Raw genomic sequence first — 21,987 nt, forward strand, 5'->3', positions numbered from 1 at the left:
TCTCTTGTAGATGGGCATATACACACACAGCAATGAAAGCCCCTTCATCAAAGAGCTTCATTTTAGGAGGGGTCTTCTAGCAGCTGTGAATGAGTGCACTCGTGAGAAAGTAATGACAGTAGGCATGATTTGGCCATGAAAATGGGAAGGGTTGGGTTGGTTAGACTAAAGCCAGAAATGCATGTGTGGATGTAGCTGCTCAACCTGAAATGAAGGAGGAAGACCGTAACAGCAGGCAGAATGGTGCCTTTGCTGCAGCCTATGTAAGGTCAGGGACATCTATACCAACCCCAGCCTGCAAGAGCCATGCCTCAACTCCTGTACCCAGGGCCCGATCCCAGCACTACACAGAAGGTCTCAACATCTCAGCTAAAGCTTAAAGGCAGGGAGGAAATTGATTTTGGAGCTGTTGAGACATCCTGTTTGAGGGAAATGAGGGGTACAAGGCAGCCCCAGAACCAGAATGGCTGTCTTCCTTCCTACTTGAACATTTTTTCCCAATGTGTGTAGCTGGTAAATTAGGAAATGCACTTTGCTTGGTGGGTGTTCCCAGTGACCTGAGCATTGCTATGCAGTGAGCATTCATTCCACTGCTCTACCCTGAGTGACCCAACTCCATGAGTGGAAATGCAGTTCTGGCCTTATGGGTTGAGGGCATATAGTCATCCATTGCTGCATAGCTCATTGCTCCAAAAGGATGACACGTTGCAGCAAATGGAAGTGGAACCATATCTGCTTGTGGCCATCCAGACTCACCAGCTCTGAGGTCAGTGTACAGTCATGATGAGCACAGGTACATTTGGGGAAGTGTTCAATGGGAAAGGGTCAGAGGAAGATGTCTTTTGCCTTTTCCTGTCCCCAACACCCAACTCACATAACACTTTCCTCAAATGTTCCCTGCTAATCAGCGAAGTTCAGTAAAGAAGAGATACAGATTCCTGCACCACAGCACACTATAGGGATTGGAATCACTGTGGGCAGGGCCCTGGGGACTGACCTTTAGAATAACTGTAGATTTACAGAAAACTAGCCTATGCTAGTTCCCACATAGCAGTTTCTGTCCTATAGTAAGATGTTGCTCTTACTATAGCATAGTGTATTTAGTACAGATACTGAACCACTGTCAATAACTGACTGTCCATGCTTTATTTAGACTTTTCCACTAATTTTTAACTGTGTGTGTGTGTGTGTGTGTGTGTGTGTGTGTGTGTGTAGGCCAGAGGTTGATGTCAGGAGTCTTCTTCAGTTGTTCTGCACCTTAGTTTTCGAAACCAGGTCTCTCTCTGGCCCTGGAACTCATTGATTCTGCCAGACTGGCTGGCCAGCAAGCTCCAGGCATATGCCTGTCTCCCACCCACCCATTCCTGTTACAGGTGCCCGCTGACACACCCAGCTTTTTACATGGGACTGAGTATCTAGTGACATTCTGTGTGTGGCACTGCAAGATACTCCCTAAAGGCATTGTGTGTGTAGGTTAGAGAACAATTTGGAGGAGCTAGTTCTCACCTTCTACTATGTGGGTCCCAGGAATAGGAATATGGTTGTTAAACTTGGTAGCAAATGCCTTTAGCAGCTGAGCCATCCAGCTAGAAATGGAGACCTTCTGGATTCCCCAAGCCAATTCTAGAGACGATCGCCAGAGGGAGTAAGAAGGTTCGTTTTCACTGCACAGTTTTTTCCCAAGTGACTATGACGTAAAGCGAAACAGGAGGCGGAGCTAAACTGCTGGGTCAGTCAAACCTGGAGCATGAACCTAGAGGCGTCACATGAGCGCCGCGACACTGGTCAGGTGATTAGTGTGACCCAGTTCCGCCGAGGCGTGGCAGAACAAGTCTATAGAGCCTGCTGATTGGTTGGAGGGAGTCAAAGGTCGCGCTTTGGGGGCGGTGGGCTCTTGGCGGTTCGGGCTTATGATTGGCTTATTTGGTGTCACGTGGCAATGCGCTTGTGGGGGTTCCAGGAGGCTAGCGGCGTGTGCTCACGTGTTGGGGGGGGGGGGGTCAAGGTGCTGAGTGCGGTAGCCGGAGGGGGCGTGCCGGGAGGAGAGTGCCTCGCAGCTTGAGCCCACTGGTTGGTTCGCAGGGTTCACGTGGGGTGGCAGGCCTGGGTGACGTCAACGCAGCGGGCGGAGCTCCGCTGAGTGCGCGGTGTCCGGGGCCTGTGAGTCGTCGCCAGGCTGTGTCGGGCCTGAGCCGAGCAGCTGCGCGACGTCATGGACAACTCCGGGAAGCAGGCTGAGGCTATGGCGCTGCTGGCTGAAGCGGAGCGCAAGGTGAAGAACTCGCAGTCCTTCTTCTCCGGCCTCTTTGGGTGAGCAATGGGCGAGGCTGGGCCCAAGGCGGGGAAGAGCGGGCTCTTCTGCTCTGCACTTTGGGAGCCCCTCAGCGGCCTTGCAGGCCCTGGCCGTGGCCCTATGGCTGACGACACCCGCTGACTGGTGGCCGCGCCTTTCCCAGGCCGGTGCCCGTGGATCTGTGCGGCCCAGGCTGCCGGGGTGAGGACACCAGACCGAGGGGACCCGGGCTGGGGCGTCCTTGGGCATGATGAGCCGGAGTACGAGGTGTGAGGGTGAGTGGGGCCCTGCTAAGAGTGACTGATGGCGAGGCCTGGACTGAGAGGTGGAGACTTGTGCTTGGGGAACAAGCATGAATGGACAGTGACACTGGTTTTAGCCAAGACAATGGTGATGGGAGGATGAGGCACACAAGAGAATCATTAGGGTGGTAGGACCACCGCCTACTAGGTGGTCCTCAAGTCTGGAGTCTGAACACACCCAGGAGGTGGCAAATACCTCACACAAAGTTTATGCAAGTTTGCCATCTTCAGCCATATTAACTTAGGAGCAGCAGAACCCATGCTTGGGATGCGATTCCGAGGTTTCTTTATCTTAAGGGAGTAGGTCTCTCTGAAAGGGCTTGTTGGTAAAAACTAACTGCAGAAGTTTGTTATGAGTATAAACTATGTGTACTGTGCTCAGAATTGAGTCTGGCCCTCTGAAAGGCTCATCAGGCAGGAAGAAGCAGACTCAGAGAGTGTAAGATGCTGATGGGGAAACCAAGATGGTAGGAATTGGAGTGCTTGAGGGGTCTGGGGAGAGGGCCAGAGCCTTGGGATATAGGAGGGGGTAGGGGGAGACGACACTACATGGCAGCAGGCAAAGCTCTTGAAGGAACAGGCAGAGAGGAACACTGGGGAAAGGTCCAGGCAGGTGTTGAGGAAGAGCTGTGCAGGGGTAGGACACAAAATCAGAAGCCTCCAAAGCAAGGATGGAAGGATACAGAAGACAACCAGGAAGTTGGGGAAAGCTCTGGGAGAGACTGTTATAAGCTGGGTGAGGACAGAAAGACATGAAGGGGAGGGAGAGGATGAAGCCATCCCTTGTTGTTTGCCATCAGATAATGTTTAGCAAAGGAACTTGAAAAATGTTTATACCTGCTGCACAGACATCTGGTTAATGACAGGCTATGTCAGTTAGATGAGAATGTTTCATTAGAGAGAGTGTGAGTGTGTGTGTGTGTGTGTGTGTGTGTGTGTGTGTTTCTTCAGTCTTCACAAGGGAAGAAGTTCAGGTTAGGCGTGGTGTTGGGGCGGTGCCTCCCGCTCAGTTTTCAGCAGTAGTTTTCCTGATGGCTCAGTGTCTGATCTCTTTGGCCCAGAGAGATAAGTGTAGAGTTGGGCTGCTCCCAGGGGAGCAGCTGTGTGTCCACCTGTTTACCACTTCCCAGCCACTGGTAGAGCAGAGCTTTCTGGTATAAGGTATACGTTTGTATCATGCACTTAAAGTTCTTGAGCTGAAAAGAAACTTTGAGAACTTGAGGGAGGCTTTTGGTGAGGAGTGAAGCTGGGAACAGTGGCCTGGGAGGGCAGTCTAGGCATCAGGGATGGTGGGACAGGGACAGAGATGGCTTCTTAGAGGGTGGGCTTTCATCCAGGGCTGAGCAGGAGATCTAGGGGACTCTCAGTTGGAGAGCAGCAGAAGGGAGAAGCTTGAGAAAAGGCCCAGAAGCCTGCCTGCTGAAGGAAGAGTTAGTACAGGCAGAGTTCCAAGGCAGACCATGACTTTGGGGGGTGGGGGCTGGACATAGATGAAGCCTGTGAGCATGGGCTTGGATTTGAGGTACTGGGGAGCCTGCGGGATTTTAGTGAGGGCCTGTTGCAGTGGGTTCCTCTTTTACCCTTTAGAAAAAAAACACACACACATATAACAGCTGGTTATGGGACAGTGATGTGGAAGGAACCCTGTTACAGCAATAGTGGATCATGCCTGCCAGTTGCTCACTCTGCTGCCCAGCCCTGCCTGGGCCAGGTAGTCAACTTTATGTAGTATGCACACTGTGGAGGTGGGTAAAGGATAAAGTGGGCAGCCTAGACTTGATTTATTTGTCTAGCAGCACAAGAAGCAGAGGGGACACCAGGTGGTCAGACCTGGCCCCTGGGGTTCCATAGCCCCCTCCATTAGCCTAGTGCTTCTGAAGCCCAGAGACTCCAGGACACTCATGCCTGCTGTGGACACTGTGTGTAGGGAGGGTGTTGGCAGACTAGTTTGAGGTGCTGCCTCCCTTAGACTGCTGCCTGCCCCCACAGTAGTTTTCTACAAACATTTGAAAGAGCAAGTGGGTTTCTTCTGGTCCTTCCAGGAAGACTAGAGGATGTACTATAGGGAAGTGAGCAGGGCCCACTGGAACTCAGGGGCCTTGGAAGTACCCCAAGATCACCTGGAGAGAAACCACCACCAGACGGGCCCACCTCTTGGAACTGGGGCTGCCTGGTAAGCATTTGACAAGCAGCCCTCGCTCAGCTGCTCTCTGAGGCATCTTCTGCTCTTGGGAATGCCCGTGACGACAGCTTCCCCGGCCTCTGCTCAGGTTACATGGGGCAAGTAGGCTACTCTCACCCATCTTCACCCGTCTAGATTTCTGGGCTGGTAGACACTAGGGGGCTTTAAAACACCATTTAGTTCAAGGACAAAGCCGGTTAGCACCTTCCCTTGGTGATGGGCATGCCTGCCTGAGAGTCTGATACCCTTCCCCTCCTTTTGCCCCTCTGCTGTGACCCATAGGGACTGAATTGGTCCTGAAGGACAGTTCTGTTCTGTAGGGCTCTTCCTGATCCCTAACTTCGCCCTATAACCTTCTCTTCAAAAACAAAAAGACTAGCACTCGGGAACCAGAGGCTGGCACATCTCTGTAAATTTGATGTCAGCTTGGTATACATAGGGAGTTCCAGGACAAACCATTTCCTGTGGGATGCCAGTGTGGCTGGGGAGTTTCTTCCTTGACGAGACAAGCTCAGAGTGAGCCCTGTTCCCCGGATGTTTCTGTAGAGTAAGCAGGCTGGCCGGGAGCACAGGGATTACTGGGTGTGAGTATGAGATGTCCACTGGTGTCATCGCTGCAAGTTGAGCTGGAGGCTCGGGGAAACTGGAGGAGGTGGCAGAGTGTTCTGTATACAAACAGCCAGATGACATGTTGACAAGCTGGTTCCGTTTGAGCTGCCTGAAGACAGGCACCTGCAAGGCCAGCTCTGGAAGGGAGTCGGACTCCTGCTTGGGAAGGGAGGGTTCCTCCAGCTGGGCCCACAGGCGTTCTGCAGAGCCTGGGGCGATTCTGCTTTGTGTCGGCGCCCCTGCCATCTGGAAGAAGTTCACTGTCCTTCCCGGTAGGAGCCACAGTGCTCAACAGCTGCAAGGACACACAGCTGAAGTACACAGCAGGATGGCTCCTGGCCAGTCTGCAGGGCAGGTTTGTCGGGGAATCCTAGGGCTCCTGGCTTAGTCACACAGAGGTTCCCTGGCACCTCCTGTGTGGAAGAAGTTGCTGAGAGGCCGGGGCAACCCCAGCACTTTTTTTTGAGGAAAGCAAATGTCAGCATTCTGGGCCATAAGGAGGGAGATCCTGTCGGGGCACACAGAGGAGGCCTTCCAGGCTGTATGAGCAACACCTGTGACCCTTCCTTGAGCTGGCAGTGTGATGGGACAGTAGACTCACTATTAACTACAGTGTTGTCCCAGTGTGTCCTCCCCTAACCACCCTCCACCCCCACCCCCCACCCCACAGACATCAGCATCTGCTCAGATCTCTTCCATGAGAGGGGGTAGCGTTTATATAAACAAATGGTACCCTTTGAGTCACAGGTTACTTCCTTATGCAATGTCAGCGTGGAAGGATTGCCTGCCCCCCTGTGACAAGGGGGAAGCTAGGACATACTGAAGACAGCTATAGGTTTTTAGAACATTCGTGATCCTGATGGGTCCCCACCATGGGTGCAGACCCAGAGACATAGGCCACTGTCCTGTCTACAGTGGCAGATTGGTGCAGGAAGGGGAGACCCGGGACTCTAGAAACAAAGGAGGTGTGCACAGCTCACAAGTGAGGAGGCCTCAGAACCCACGCTGAGCTGCTGAAGTGGGGAAACATTCCTTAGTCTGCCTCTGTGTGGTCTGATGACAGTGACACACCCGCAAGGTGCAGAGCCCTGTCCCTGTGACAGGAAAGGCAAGGATGCATCACAACTACTCTGAAAGCGCTCACTGTGGAGGGGATTGTTTCCTCTGCTCTGCAGCCTCCTGAGCACCTCCCAGGCACTGTGCCTAGGCCAGGTACCAAGTGTGTGCTGTCTCTCAGATTTCTCCCAGGTCAGGTTCAGTCTATTGTGCAGCTGAGGAGAGGCAGGCTCTGGGGTACTAGCCCAAGGTCACAGACACAGACAAGTGCCTGAACAGTTCCTGCTAGTCACTGTCTTACAGACACATGTGAGAGGGTTCCAAGAAGATTTGAGGGCATGGTGGCGAGCTGGTGATCCTTTCTCTCTGGGTCCTCCTGCCTGTGCTGACCTGTGAGGGCTGGCTATATAATGTGTCCGTTACCTAGAGGATGCTTGGCAACTCCAGCAAGAGCAGAGTTGTTCTGTCAGCAGCCCAGCAGTGCGTGCTGTTCTCTGTGTACTCAAGACCGGCATGCACCTGGCCACCCTCATTTTCAAGAGGACACTGGGGTACTCAACAAGGGACAGGCAGTGTCAGCTTGCACATGCTCCCACAGGTCCCCCAGCAACAGCACCAGTGGAGAACCCTGCTGGGAGCCAGGAGTGATTGTGGCAGGCCATGGGTTCATTGTATTAGTGGAAACTAAGTACCCTGGGTGGATAATCTGGCCAGTGAGCCTTAAGTCCTAGGAGAGAACAGGGAACCAGTGGCTGTGGCTGCCAGAAGGACAGAAGGGACAGTCTCAGACTCGAGACTCAAACTGGGGGCTGCAAAGGGAATGAAATGGCATGGTTCTGGAGCAAGAAAGTGTTCAGGGAATGGAGGCAGGAGTCAGGCCGGCCAAGCCTGTCCTGCAGAAGCCCCTGGCCACTGCCAAAAGCGCCTGCACTTCCCTGGCAGCATTCAGCACTCCATATGGCAGCTGTGCCTGGGAGGCCTGAGGCTGCTTCCTCCGCCTCTTGGGGGAGCAGAGCTGAGCGGTAATTATAGACAGCCTGCACCAGGCCAGCCCCAACCAGTTCCCTCTATTCCCAGTGAGGCATGGAGCTGTGGGCTGAAGAGTGCAACCGAGGCAGCTTGGAGGAGGTCAGTGGGGGAGGCTGTCAGCTGTCACATGCAGCTCTACCCAAAGCCTTCAGGGCGCAGCCAGTGAGCCTGTGGTGCCTCATGCAGGAGGCATCCTTTCAGTGGTCAGCAGTTCTAGTCAGGCCACACAGTAAAGAGGTGACTGAAACAGCTTCCCCAAGCTGGTGTGGGAAGCCTTGGTGAGCCAGCAGAGGAGCAGCATAGCACAGTGGATCTGAGGGCATCTTCTTTCCCGCCACTCTCACTCAGCCAGACAGAGCAAGCCCTCTACTCTTTCTTGTCCTGCCTGCTCCAACCTAGTTGTGCTATGCCCTGCCCTATCCACCCTGCTGACTTCCCTTCCTTGGTTCCTCAACCATGTTTGCTGACTCAGCCTCTGCACACGCTGTGCATCTCACCTCCAGTGCCACTGAGGACCGAGCCCTGGCCTCACACCCTCAGGTACAGCCCTCATGCTAAGCAGCTGTGAGCACGCATATTGATACTGTGGACAGCAGGCTTCCTTCTCGGTGAACAGCCATCATCAAACCTTCAGATACTTGTTTTCACAGCTAAGGAATTGTGCATACGGCTTTCTTCAGGATTTACTGGGTAACCTACACAAGTGGATTTGCCCCTTGTGACTTTCCTCACATCAGCAAAAGGAATTGGGACTCTGGAGATCTTCTGTTGCCATCTCACAGAGGCAGGGCAAGGACCAGGGTATGATAGGGCAGGAGGCAGCCTGGGGCCAAAGCAGGCAGTAATCCCTCTGGCTTCCCCTGCTGTAGACAGGTCAGCCCAGCTTAGCGTGGGATCAGAGAGCTTCAGGCAGCGGCTTGGTAGACTTAGTGCTGAGTCTGCCTGTTGTGCTGAGCTAAAGCCAACCTAGCCAGCAGTGACTGTTCATCACCACTCTGCCTCAGGCTTCTTGGTGACACTGGACACATCTGCTCTGCCAGGAGCATTTGGGGCCTCAGAGGACTTAGTTCTACCCACCAAGTACTGATTAGCTGGGGATCACTGGAATGTGATGTGTGGCTGATGTCTGTGAGCAGGGACTATTCAGACAATATTCCAAAGGGTGGAGAGATGCACTTAAGAGCACATGTTGTTCTTGCCAGAGGACCCAGATTCAAGTCATAGAATCCACATGGTGACTCACGACTGTCTGTGACTACACTTTCAGTATACCGGATGGCCTCAGCTGACTTTCTCGGCACCCAGATGGCATGCATGCATGTATGCATACATACATACATGCAGGCAAAACACTCATTCATAAAATACATATAAAAAAAGAATTTCAGGGATATAGCTTAGTTGATAGTAAGTTTGGCTGGCATGCACAAGGTCCCACGTTCCGAGTACCACATAAAATCAAGCATAAAGGCTAACCTCAGTACATAACAAAATTGAGGCTAGTCTGGGTGTTGAGATACATGAGACTCTGTCAGAGACAGAGAATATGAATATTCCTGGGGCTCCAGGTATCAATGGCAGAGCAGTTGAGCATGTGCCAGGCTCTGATTGTATTTCTAGTACATCCCGAGAAACATGTACATCTAGTACATTCCAAAGGTCCTTGTGGGTGTTTTACATCCAGGTTCAAGGGGCCTTCCTGATTTATCCTGTGCTGACAGCAACATGAACATTTCTGACCTCACCATGGCTGGGAGTGGCTCAAGAGAAGACAGGGTCCCAGTAATGTGGGGGAGAGGGACATGGAGTCAGAGGAGAGGGTGGACTCTGAGGAAACACTTTACCTGGTGCTGTTTGGACTCAGGAGATCTCCAGGCCCACCCACCTATTGAGCACATGCGCAGGCATGTTCAGGGCTGTGGGTGCTGCCCCACACTGATCAGGGCTATGTTCTGTCTTAGATCACACATGAACACAGTAGCCCCCACAGCTGTGTGATAGAGCCAAGTTCCCAATTGTCATCCACGCTGCATCTGTTAACTTGGGGAGTACAGGGCAGGTGGTGAGGATAGTGTATGTGGCTCTTCATGAGGAAATGTTCCTTTTTGGTTTTTTGTTTTTGTTTTTGTTTTTTAATCATTACCAGTTTGGGAAGGTTTCAAATCCGTTTGATGGGATTGGAGAATGTCATCAACTGATCATGTGGTGATGAGAGTTTGAACTTTTGTCAGGTCACAGTCTTCATGGGCTAGTGCTCGTTGGAAGACTGAACGGAAGGGACTTAGGCGTTTGAGCTAGTAAGGAAGCTCCCCTCTCCTGCGCGCCCACCTCCCCGCCCTCAGCCCAGAAGGTTCATATGAACCTCTAGGAGGTTGAGAAGCAGGAGTAAAGCCCAAAGAGGTATCCCTGATTTCAAAATATCTACAAGATACTGGGGCAGGAGATATAGCTCAGTGGCAGAATACTTGCTTGTCTAGCCAAAGTCAGATGTGACAGTACAAGGCCATAGTGGGCTGAGGAGTCTTAGATCCCTTCCCACTGTGTAAGTTTGAGTCCAGCCTGGGCTGTATAAAACCCTGACCCAGCAAAGAGACTAAAAGTCCTCTCCACTTGTGCGTCTCCTAGGCGACTACCCTGGCGCAGTGAGTGTACAGGGTGGTTTTGCATTTCCAGAATGCTATGCCAAGTGCCTTTGCACTTCTTCTGGTTTGTGTCTTAGGATAAATTGCAAATGGTGTTGTTCATTGCTGGGCTACAGGGTCAAATATAAATCCTGATAATAAAACATACAGTGCTGGAGATAGAGCTGAGTTTGCCTAGCATGTATGAGGCTGTCCCCAGGACCACATGGGTCTGTAGTGCATACCTGTAATCCCAGCACTCAGAAGGCGTTGGCAGGAAGATCCAGAGTTTGAGGCCAGCCTAGACAACAAGAAAGCCTGGTTAAAAATAAGGTAATAAAATATATAAATTTTCGGAAAGCTAAGATGTGCAGATGGTAAAAAACAAATTAGTAACATAAATGTGTACAGTGGATAAGCCACCACCCCCAGCCCCAGTTCTGCAGGCTCTACCTCAGCAAACAATGCTCTTACTAGGTTTGGGTATATTTTTCCAGAAATATTCAGTGTTTATATAAATACGTGTGTTTTGGGAGCATTTTGTATTTATGTTTTGTGATAGTGTTTCTCCATATGGCTGTCATGTGCCGTATCTGCCTTGTTCTGAAGTCTGACAACACACTCTGTATTGAGGCCTTTCTGGAACCATGGCCATGTGCAAGGATCAGGGTCCTGAGGATCCCCCCAGAATGCTTTGCAGTCTCCTCAAGTACAGGAATCTGTAGATTTCCTAGGTCTAAGTATACCACCTAGGCAGGAATTAGAAGGGGCTGAAGAATCAGGCTGTGGAGGAGGGGAGGTCAGGAATCAACATCACCACTACCATGGGAGCCCACACACTCCCCTCTAGGGATGGCACTAACAACCTCCTCCCTGCAGATTGCCTGTATGCAGGGCTAAGAGCACTGCTCAGCTGACAGCAGGGCAGAGCACGGATTTGCTTTCTGATAGAAGACTGGATGATCTCTTCATCTCTTCCCTTCCCTTCTCCCCTAGAGGCTCATCCAAAATAGAGGAAGCATGCGAGATCTATGCCAGAGCGGCGAACATGTTCAAGATGGCCAAGAACTGGAGCGGTGCGTGCCCTCAGCCCACAGGCCTGGCCCTGCGTGTGGCCTTGAAGTCCCCTCTTCATCCTCAGGATGCCACAGCATGAGACCAAATGGGGTGCTTTGCCCCTTGAGTTGGGATGGTGGTAGGATGTCTTTCTGAGAGGAGGCATGGAGGACATTCACTTGCCTCCAGATGAGATCTTTTGGGGCAGCCCATCACTGTGTGGAGCCTACCAAGCTTGATCTTATAGTATGGCTTCCATTGTCAGCAAGGTTGATCAGTAGGGTCCAGAGCTACAAGGTAGTAGACTCAGTTATTGCCACATCCTATGAGTGGAGTTCCCAAAGTCTAGCACTCCAAGGCCTGTTTTTTAATCACAGGTTGTATTCCTGCCCCTCCCCATGTTCAAAACAGAAAGAAGTCTTAGACCATTTGTTCCATGTTTTCAACTTTGTTTTTTAACTATGTAGAGATCTCCTAGAAATAATTCAGGAGCCAAGTGTTCCAGCACTCCAGAGCTGGGGCAAGAGTTTAAGGACCCCCTGGGCTACGTTGGGGATTTGAGATTATTCTGCAATAAAAGAAAACCTGTCTCAGAAAACCGAAACAGTAGGGTAACAATGGCAAGTACTGCTACTGTTACTGATGAGGTAGTCAGATAATGGTAGCGCAAAGCCCTGGTAAGCTTTGTGTGTCCTGCTGTACTCAGGTGAGAGGCAAGCCAGTCCTCCCAAGCTCGGCTGGGACTGGAGGAACACTTTAGCCCAGCTGAGGTGATCCTGAAGCACTGCCACAGTGGGGGAGACCTGCTGCCTCCCCTTGGCCAGGCTTGGGGAGGTCTGTGAGCAGAATAGGATGTCCTGGCTCTCAGGCATGAGCACTGGCTTTGTGGACTCTGGCTCTTGCTGTCCATATCCTGTCTCCCTTTCTAGGCGAGGACTCGTAATAGGGGTGTACCTGAGAGCTTTGGGGAGTTGAGGAGAGAAATGGGTTCATCTCCCCTGTACCTTCCCAGAGCACCCCTCATACCCTCCCCGTCTCTCCCTTGCTTTCTGTTTAGGTCCAGGCTTCCCTGTTCAAGGGGAGAGTTGCTAAACCCAAGAGCCTGGATGTCTTGTATTTGCCATGCTCAGCTATGCCTGCCTTTCATTTCTCTCTGTGGAAGTGGTGGCTCTGGGGTTGCTGGCACAGGCTGGGTGGAGGGTATGGGGTTGGTACTGGGTTCACGCTGGCTGAACCCAGTGTATACCTGGGACTAGGCTTCCCAAGGCAGCTTTCTGACATCCTCATTCAACCAGAAAGGAAACTCTCTCTGCGAAGGCTACCATTGGGCTGGAGTGGGCTGATCTTGGCCTCTACCTGGGACTTTAGCTGTCTTCTTGAGAGCCCAAAGTGCCTCCTGGGGCAGCGACTGAAGCTGGGACAATCTGTTCTATTCTAGCTGCTGGGAACGCTTTCTGCCAGGCTGCCCAACTACACCTACAGCTCCAAAGCAAGCACGATGCAGCCACCTGCTTTGTGGACGCTGGCAATGCTTTCAAGAAAGCTGACCCCCAAGGTAAGGGCCTGTGTGAGCCACGGATAAAAAGCAGCTGAGTGCTGTCCCCACATCCTCAGGTGTCTGTGCAGATCTGGGTTTTTCCAGTGGCTGACACATGATAGGCCAGGAGCAAAACAAGCCCTAACTTCAGAATTGGCTGGTCTTTGGCTGGCACTGGCGTCCTGCCCTGCAGGTGGCACCTCTCCCACCCTGGTGTGCAACCATCACCCCCTCCCCGGCTTTGAGCATTTGGGAGTGGGAGTTCCATTTCAGACCCACTTTTTGCCAGGGAGCCAGGCAAAGCTGTTCAGTTGTCAGAATTAGCATGCAGAAGAGAGCAGGGCAGTCCAGGATGAGCCAAGTAAAGTGGAAATCAGCTTGACCTCGCTTCCCTGCACTCCAGGAAGAAGCAGAGCGAGTTGCCAGAGCCCAGTTCCTTAAAGCAGAACCTATGGGGACAGAAGCCTGGTTTGGACACAGCCCAGTGCATGGACATCAGGGTTGGATTTCCTGGGCTAGGGGGTTTGCTTTCGATATTTTTATTCACTTATTTTTGTGATGCTAGGGATTCAGCCCGGACCTCTGATGTGCTGAGAATATGTCGTACACATCCCCAGTTCCCAGGATGGTTCTTTTTTTAAATCTTAGAGCCACATAGATTGCTAACTTTAAACTTTGGCAAGCAGAGGTGTCTAATGAAGTCATGGTGATGCGTGCCTATCATCTAAGCATTTGGTAGGTAGAGGCAGAAAGATCAGGTATTCAAAGCCATCCTCAGCTCTTGGTACAAGTGAGTTTGAGGCAAGCCTGGGCCTATGTGAGACTAAGTCTCATAAATAAAAATTTAAAATATCTAGGATTTCTTTTCCCCTTGGGAGAATGGAAAAGAAGTGAATATTCTTTTCAAAGGAGGATGCTCAGTGTTTGAACAAAGGCCCACCTCTGGGGAGAAGGCAAGCACCCTGTTTTCTCCAGCATCAGTGAAGAGCTGCCATTGTCTCAGAACCACTCCCAGTTAGAGAGATGACAGTGTTGACTCTGTGCCTGGGCTGACTGGTCACTCCTGCTTGTTTAGCTGTGATGTGGTGGGGCTCAGGCCTGGCAAGCAGAGCGAGATGGATGAGCTCTCATCGGGCTAGGACTTAGATACACCCAGGGGCTCAGGGCAGTGCTCTCCTCCACACAGCTATCCTCGTGCTTTCCCCTCTTGTATTTCTGGAGATACTGCTTGGCACCTGTGCCCCTCGGCTGCCGCTCCATCAGGAGTGGCCGGGAGGACTAGTTCCTGGGTGGTAGTGGCTGCCAGCCCGCAGGATGCCAGAGCGTCAGGAGCTCATTGAACAGAACTGGACCTCCCAGCTTCTGGTCATGTCATTTTCCTCTGGAGACCCAGGTGTGGGCAATGTGGAGGTGTACTGAGGCTGCTGCAGCCAGGGGTGTGAAGGTGCAGAGGGTAGACTGCGAGAGGCCTGCCTTACAGGGCAGGGAAAGCACAGTTGTGAGAGCAGAGCTTCACACAACTATTAAGGGCTGTTAAGGACTAGGGACTCAGGCTGGACAGGGAGGGATGGCAGCTGTGTGACATCCAGTCCTACTGCCAGGGTGCCCTCCCCAGTCACAATTGCACAGATGGGGAAAAGGAGAGTGTTTGCATGGGAGACAGGGCTCACAGAGAAGAGTAGCCAAGCAGGGGAAGGTGCCCGGGAACCTGAGCTCACTTCCCCTCCCCGAGGATCCCAGGGCCCTGGGCTGCACCATGAAACTGCTTCCTGGCTCCATCACTCTCTGGGCTTTGCTTTCTCCTCAGTGATAGCGTAGACCTACCGTGACGTGTGCATAGCAGTTTCTGATATCCAGAAGGGAGCTACTCTGAGCTCTAGAGCTTCCCTCATGTGGCTAGTGTCCTGGGAAACAGCTGGAAGGCCAGGGGAGGCTTGAACACCCAGTTTATTCATGAGGGATCTCCCTTACCTGTCTGATCACCTGCCCTATGGTCTCGTCCATCATCTCTTTAGGAATCTCACCTGAGGCTTTCCATTAGCAGCAGCTGATGGCCTGAGAATTTAACCCTTTGAAAGTAGGAGCCTGCTGTGCATGTGCACGGGCAGGGAAATAGTCTGTCTTCACATGTCTTCTATCTAACCCCACGCCCACTGGTGTTTCCTGGATGCCTGCTATGTATAAGATGCCTTTTCATCCATCCCCTCTCCTTATCGGAGCTTGCAATTTGTTCCTGTTTTATTGTGAACCGTGCTTGCTTCTATCTGCATATGGCCAGGGACTTCAAGGTAATGCAGAGTTGAGCTGGGCTCTGTAACCCTCTACCTGCTCTCTACAGGCTGAACACCCAGGAGTGTAGGAACAGACCTGTGGCATCAGATAAGCCCTTTGGTGAAAGCAGATAAGGGTGTCAGCCTGCCACTTTCCAAGCTGTTCCCAGAGCAAGGAGCCAAGGCTCTGTGAATCCATGTTTCTCCCCTGCTTCTGTGGCAGAGACTGCCCCACCAACCGATCCCATGCCAACAGGCCTTAGCTACTGAAATCCCTGCAGGAAGCAACCTCATCCCAAGAGAGCCCAGGCAGCCCTGGAGCCTTCCTAGCACGTGCTCTATAGTCCTTCTAGACCCTTGACCGGCTATGCCTCCCCAACCCCATTCGTTGCCCAGTACTCCCCTCCTGAGATGGTGGTTAGAAGATACTGAGAGTTCATTTCCATCTGCTAGAATGTGCCTCCCACTCAGGCCTCTCTCCTCCAAATAACTTGTTTAAAAAAAAATCCTTTTCCCAATTTAAAATCTTAGAAGAAATGGTACAATGAAGGTAGCCTGGTACCATCCTGGTGTTTGGTACAGCTTGCTATTCAAGCAGCCAGCAGGGCCAGGATCTTTTGGGTACACTAAGGAGAGGACAGTGCTCTTGAGCTGGGGGTGCAGAGCCCCCATGAGAGTCCCCAGTGCTCAATGCATCCAGCCTTCTCTACAGGAGGGGCCAGTCAGGCCAGTATCAAGGATAGGGCCTGCTCAAAGTAAAGCCTCCAAGGACAGATGCTGAGCACTGTAGCCCCTGCCCCAGCTTAGCACTGGCTGTCAGTTTGCCCTTTGATGGTAGGGCTTTGATAGTCTGATTCAGACTCTGTGGGAGTCTCACTGTGCCACTGTGCCCTGATCCTGCTTGAAAGCTGGGAATATGGCTGCCTAAGGGAGAGGGCCTCCCTGGAAAGATGTGTGCAGTATGTCTCGTATGCAGAAATACCCACTCTGACCAGGTTGCCCGGGGCCTAGGTCTCCCATCCTTTCCTTCCGGTTGCTCTGGAGATCCTAAGAGCCCTGAAGCTAAGGCAACCACGTGCCTGTCATCTCCCTCAGGGAGTACAGTCTGCCTCCTGTCTTCAGGACCTGCTATAATGACCTCTTCATCTTCTCTTTGCTCCCTAGAGGCCATTAACTGTCTGATGAGAGCAATTGAGATCTATACAGACATGGTAAGGGTTGCTTGCTGATCCTGCCTTGCTCTGTCCTCTCCTGTTTATGCTGTGCTTTAGAGGGCAGGGATTTGATCGCTGAGCTGAGCTACAGAACGGGGTGTGTGCTGCAGCCTCTGCTCATGTCCTCATGCACATGCTGCCTCTGTCCCCTTCGTGATCCCCTTGTGGCTGCAGTGTCCATGCAGTACTTCCCTTGCCTGGCCCTCCCCTGATGTCCCTAGGAGCCTGAGAAATGCTCAGTCTCCCCCTCTAGGAAGGCTACTATCCTGAGAGACAGCTGCTAGGTAGTCGGCCACACGAGGCCACTGCTCTTATTAGTTCATTGCTGTCCATCCCTTCATGAGTCGTCTCCCTGTCTTGTGTGGTCAGACCCTTTACCGAGGTGGGAACCCAAGGAGGCTGGACTGGATTGGGTGAGACTTGGTATGGAATACATCTCTGGTCACATCCCTTTACTGTGCTCTCCCCCTGCCCCCAGGGCAGATTCACAATCGCAGCCAAGCACCACATCTCCATCGCTGAGATCTATGAGACAGAACTGGTGGATGTAGAGAAGGTGAGCTGGTATCAGGCTGGCTGTGCCTGGGCCTCTGGCGCTCCTGTTCCCACCCACCATGATGCCCTTCCCTGTGATCTTGGAAGGCAGGGGAGGCTGTGTTAAAGCACTGCTCCACCTTGTCCTCCGTTCCAGTTGCCCCGTTCTCATGTCTCCCCAGGCCATCGCCCACTATGAGCAATCTGCAGACTACTACAAAGGAGAAGAGTCCAACAGGTAGCCCCTCCCCAGCCTGCCCCTCCTCATGGGACTTGGTACTGTCCCTTCATGCCCCTCCTTCCCACAGCTCAGCCAACAAGTGTCTGCTGAAGGTGGCTGGCTACGCCGCACAGCTGGAGCAGTACCAGAAGGCTATCGACATCTATGAGCAGGTGGGCTTTGCCTGGCTGTCAGCTTCTGCCACCCACCTCTGCCTGCCCCAGCCCGTCCCCACTCTTTCCCAGACCACTCTCACCAAATGCTTCTTCCACCTACAACCTGTCTTAGGTGTGCCCTGCCCCTCCTCATTGGCTCTGTCTCCAGAGCTGGGTATCCTCTGCAGAAAAAGTAAGGCAGGAAGGAGAAGAATCAGCAGAGGAGGGACCCTGAACCATGGGCAGCAGCAAGTGTCATGTGACACTGTGTTTGGGGTGGGGCAGGCTGTGGCCGTGGGAGAAGGGCAGGCACTATTTCTCATGCTCCCACAACTGCCACCTCTCTGCCCACTAAATGCCAGTTTCCTGCGTGTCTTGCAGTGGTGCCCCCTCGCCACTGACTTGCTTCCCTTGCTCCACCCACACCCTAGTCATGTCTCTGGTCACTCTGGCAACACTTCGTAACCTTGCTGAACTGTCTCTGTTCACTGTCATCCTGAGGTCCCCAGACCTCACAGTAGGGTATGACCTTCACCCTTGAGTTGCCTGCCTAAGCTCATGGTGATATGTGGCTACAGGTGGGGACCAGTGCCATGGACAGTCCCCTCCTCAAGTACAGCGCCAAAGACTACTTCTTCAAGGCGGCCCTCTGCCACTTCTGCATTGACATGCTCAACGCCAAGGTGAGTCCCCACCAGCCAGACCACCTTTCCAGGCTGCCATTGTCAACAGGCCAAGATGTTCCTCAGTGTCAGAGGCCGGTTTATCTACTTAGCCCCTACCCTTTGGTTAGGATGGAAAACAGTCTGGATGCTTTTCTGAGTTCCCAGCTGCTGGCTGGCTCCTTGCTGGCCTGTCCCCTTTATGGGACTGTGTATCCTGACTGTCCCATTTACCTATGGTGCAGAAGCTGCTGAACCCCAGGCACAGTTCCTACCAAGACCTGGGACTCTTGGTGGGACAACTTTACCTTTGGCTCTATGCCTGCCCACTAAATTTCAGTGCTTCTGGGCAAGAGGTCAGAGACAGGGATAGCAATGGTTGGTAGAAGGATCTGGAAACTGGACGTTGGCTTTCAATCCCTGATAGCCTCACAGGGGCTATATGATGTCTGGTTGCCCCACAGTCTCCTTCCCTGCCTGAGTATAGCTGGCAGCTGTGCATTTGGGGGAGGTAGAACAGTTTGCTGTTTTTACTTTCTGTGGTGGGCATGGGTTCTGAGCCTCATGTCTGCTATGCAAATGCTCTACCACTGAGCCACATCCTGGCCTGCACTGATGAATTATGAGCACGCAGTTGGGTTTTGTCAGAATAAGCTGCACCCCCCCCCCCAACTCACCTAGTATCCCCAGTAAGTTTTCCCACTGCCACTGACCCACTCAAGGCCCTCACAGGGTTCCATGTGTGAAAGCGCAGCTGTAGGCCTGGCATGTGCAGTAGGCTCTTTTGCATCCTTCCCTACTCCATGCCTGGAAAGCCTGCCCCTTTCTACCACCACCCCTGCCACCTGGACTCAGCTGAGTTGGGGGTGACACCATCAGGCCCGAGTCAGGTGATCCTGGAGACCAGGGCATGAAGCGTCAAATCAGAACTGCCAGCCGGTGGTTTTGGTGCTCCAGTCTTTCTTAGCTTTTCTCGCCGTTTCTCTCCTGCTGCTCAGCTCGCTGTTCAGAAGTATGAGGAGCTCTTCCCGGCCTTCTCGGATTCCCGGGAATGCAAGCTGATGAAAGTGAGCATCGGATCTGGCTCGCCCTGATCTGGGTGTGGATGGGCAGGGAAGCCCAGATCTGGGTCTCAGCTGGGGTAACCACCAAAATTGCCTCTCGGGGCTGTGTTTGATTTGGTTTTCTCCTGCCATCCTGCTCAGTTCTCTACCTGAAACAAGTACAGTTAACGCAGGGACCGTGGAGAGAAGTGGGCAGGGCCAGGAGGTGGGCTTTCCCCTGCACATGCACCACACTGTCCCAACTGGGGCAGAACCTGTCAGTGTGGGGTCCTCCTTGCAGTTTCACCCCACAACATCTGCTGGGTCTGGCTGACTCTGACCCTGTTTGCAGAAGCTGCTGGAAGCCCATGAGGAACAGAATGTGGACAGCTACACAGAGGCGGTGAGTGGCTGGCACAGAAGTTCTGGCCAGTGGATCTTCTCCAACGTGCTCTCTCATAAATTTTACTCTACTTAAGCCAAGCAGTGATAGCACATACTTTAATCCCGATACTTGGGAGGCAGAGGCAGGAAGATCTCTGTAAGTTCGAGGTCAGCCTGGTCTACAGAACAAGTTCCAGAGCAGCCAGGGCTACACAGAGAAACCCTCTCAATACTTCCCCATTCCCAAAAGACTCTGCCCTACTTGAACTCTAGGCCCTGGGCCTTGACTGTAATTTTCTTTCCGGTGAGTCATCCTGGAACCCTCAGTGTTTGCCCCACTTTATAGATGGTGGCACAAAAGCTGAGGAGAGACTGGTACTTGCCTTGGTCCCTTGGAATTTCAGTCCATCTCTCTGCCCCACAAACCAGAATGTCTGAAGAGCCTGCCCCCGTGGACAGCAAGGCTGGCTGGACCCCTCTGCTGATTGTTTCCCTTTCCCACTCCACCCTGAACATTTGTTTCCAACTGTGTCTACCTTGGTTCTCTAGCCAGTACTTGCTGCTGACGTCACTCTCTGGGTGCCCTCAGTAACCAGGCCCCTGACTTGGCACGGAGGTGGGAGAGGCAGTGTTTCCATGCCTCCATGCCTCAATTCCACCCACAAAGCCAGGGTGCTTGGAGGTCTTTTAAACTACAAGTCTTTTCCTGCCAACTTATACTCCAAGCTTTGCAGGCTGAGGTGACAGGGTGCTCTCTAGGAAACCTCAGGACTGGGGCCAGGGAGGGTTCCAGGAGAGCAGTGTGTCATGGCTCACCCTCTCTGTGCCATAGGTGAAGGAATATGACTCCATCTCCAGACTGGACCAGTGGCTTACCACCATGCTTCTGCGCATAAAGAAGACCATTCAGGGTGACGAGGAGGACCTGCGCTAGGCCTCCAGCCACTGCCTTCCACCCATCTGTCTATCACAGAGGTGGAGCCAGCACCTCCCACCAGGAGTCTGAAGGAGTGGGTGCAATGTGGGCCACATTCTCCAGCACCAGGCGAGCTCTCCTGGATGGCTGGTCACCCGCTGCGTCCTTCACCCTGCCGTTTATTTAAGCCCCCAGAGGTGCCCTCCTGCCCTGGAAAGTCCACCTGGACAGATTCTCCAATTCAGACTTCTGTGTGCTTCAGGAACCAGAGGTCAGGGTCTGGTCCCATCTCCTGACCAGCAGTGTACTAAGGCTGTTTCCATATCTCCTACCTTGTCCCCTAGCAGAGATAAGAACACAGGTAGCTCTGAGACTTGCTCTCCCTGGCTGGGGGTAACCTCTGCCCCTGGAGCCTTCCCTTGTTCCTACAATGCCAACCTCTCAGGTTAGACCCAGCCCTGGAGCTCATGGGGTGCCTTGGCCCTGCCCTGCGCACCTGCTTCTCTCCATGCATCCAGGTCTATCGACCTGAAGCTGCAGCTGGCCCAAAAAGGACAATAAAACCTGCCACTTTTGCATGAGCCTCTTGAGCTGTCCCTTTGACCCTCGGTGCCCTTCCCTTTGGACCTTGGCTGTCCTGGAGGAGTTGGAGGTTTCTGCAGCTGAGCCTCAGAACCAGAGTGCTTTCTAGAAGCTGTGGACTGGCCCAAGATGACGGGAGCCTCATACCCATTTCACCCTGCAGGGGGTCTGCCAGGGCTGGCCTCCTTCCATGGGATTGCCCTGACTGAAGCAGACAGCCTAGGAGAAAAAGTTGGCCTTCCACACATCTCGCTCTGCTCCCCTGTCCCTCCAGTGTCCCCAACAGCTTCATTCAGTTGATAATTTGGCCCTCAGCTTTGGAGAACCCTGAGGCTGGAGGCTGACAACTTTTTTTACCATGGGATTGCCAAGAAGCCTTGTGAGAATGTCCCAGCCTGCTGCTCTGGTTAGGCTGAGGTTAATACCCTGGTGTTGTGGAAGCTTCCTAAGTGGCTCAGATACATACTAGGGTTGAAAACATGGTTTCTAAGTTTCTACATGAGTCAGAAGCAACCTGAAGAGAAGAAACCGCACAGCTGGGAAAATGGGGAGAGCTTAGTGTGTAAGAACACTTACTACAACAGACAGGAGGACCCAAGGTCAGATATTCAGCACCCATGCTAAAAACACTGGTTTGACCACATGAACACGTGAGTCTGCAAGGTGGGGCAGTGACTACTGCTAGAGCCTGGTGGCCAGAAGCCTGGCAGCAGCTTCAACAAAAGGACCCTGTCTCAAAGGAATAAGAGTGACAGAATATGACCAGATAACTGTCTTCCTGTGTATATGGGTATGCACAAGATACATCTATTACATACACAAATAATAAAAACGAGAGGCCATGCCAACCTGCACATCTCATTCATTCTGGATGGTTCATGAAGCACTGCTAGATGTCCACAGGGGTACTGTGCTCACTGCCCAGGAATCTGGAATGCTCAGCTCCTCGCCACACTATGTCTAAAGACTGCCCAGGGGAAGTTCTCAGTGCTAACAACATACTGGCTGATGGCCTGCCACATGGTTGGAGGCTTCTAAGTATGTCTATGCTCATACACCATGGCCCAGAATGTCCGAGGACATTGTCAGTCCTCCTTAACTCCTTATTGAAGCAGAGTCTTGTGTGTATTGCTTGAGACAGGGACACACCGTGTAGCTTTGGCTGTAGACTAGGCTCGCCTCCAGTGTACTGGAATTAAAGGTGTGTGGGGTTAAGGCAGGGACTTCTTTCTACTAATGTACTTAGTACTTCAAGTTAACTGGCCCATGAGCTTCCAGCTCCATCTCTCCAAAGGAGTACTAGGACTACAGATAGGCACCAC

The 21,987-nt window shown here is 52.5% G+C and overlaps 1 protein-coding gene across 5 annotated transcripts; it reads left to right on the forward strand.

Moving 5' to 3' along the window:
• Positions 1–1,737: 1,737 nt before the first annotated feature.
• On the forward strand, positions 1,738–21,518 carry Napa (N-ethylmaleimide sensitive fusion protein attachment protein alpha). Of its 5 annotated transcripts, none has more exons than XM_030241975.1 (12): positions 1,738–1,789; positions 2,083–2,310; positions 11,089–11,168; positions 12,587–12,703; positions 16,120–16,166; positions 16,648–16,725; positions 16,886–16,941; positions 17,012–17,096; positions 17,657–17,761; positions 18,739–18,807; positions 19,136–19,186; positions 20,000–20,664. In XM_030241975.1, the coding sequence occupies exons 2-12, from the start codon at positions 2,213–2,215 to the stop codon at positions 20,099–20,101; spliced, it is 888 nt and encodes a 295-aa protein (XP_030097835.1). In that variant the 5' UTR covers positions 1,738–1,789; positions 2,083–2,212; the 3' UTR covers positions 20,102–20,664. The 5 variants fall into 5 exon arrangements, 4 of the variants coding, with proteins under 4 accessions (XP_030097835.1, XP_030097834.1, XP_030097833.1 ...); XM_030241974.1 differs by lacking the exon at positions 1,738–1,789 and adding an exon at positions 1,793–1,869; NM_025898.4 differs by lacking the exon at positions 1,738–1,789 and having other exon boundaries at positions 2,116–2,310; positions 20,000–21,518.
• The last annotated feature ends 469 nt before the right edge of the window (positions 21,519–21,987 follow it).

Source organism: Mus musculus, chromosome 7 (assembly GCF_000001635.26).
Source record: "Mus musculus strain C57BL/6J chromosome 7, GRCm38.p6 C57BL/6J".
NCBI classification, from domain to species: domain Eukaryota; kingdom Metazoa; phylum Chordata; class Mammalia; order Rodentia; family Muridae; genus Mus; species Mus musculus.

Coding starts and splice junctions, on each gene's coding strand:
- Napa (XM_030241973.1), top strand. CDS start 2,213: ATGGACAACTCCGGGAAGCAGGCTGAGGCTATGGCGCTGCTGGCTGAA. Junction 12,704..16,119: donor CAAGAAAGCTGACCCCCAAG/GTAAGGGCCTGT, acceptor TTTGCTCCCTAG/AGGCCATTAACTGTCTGATG. Junction 16,167..16,647: donor TTGAGATCTATACAGACATG/GTAAGGGTTGCT, acceptor CCCTGCCCCCAG/GGCAGATTCACAATCGCAGC.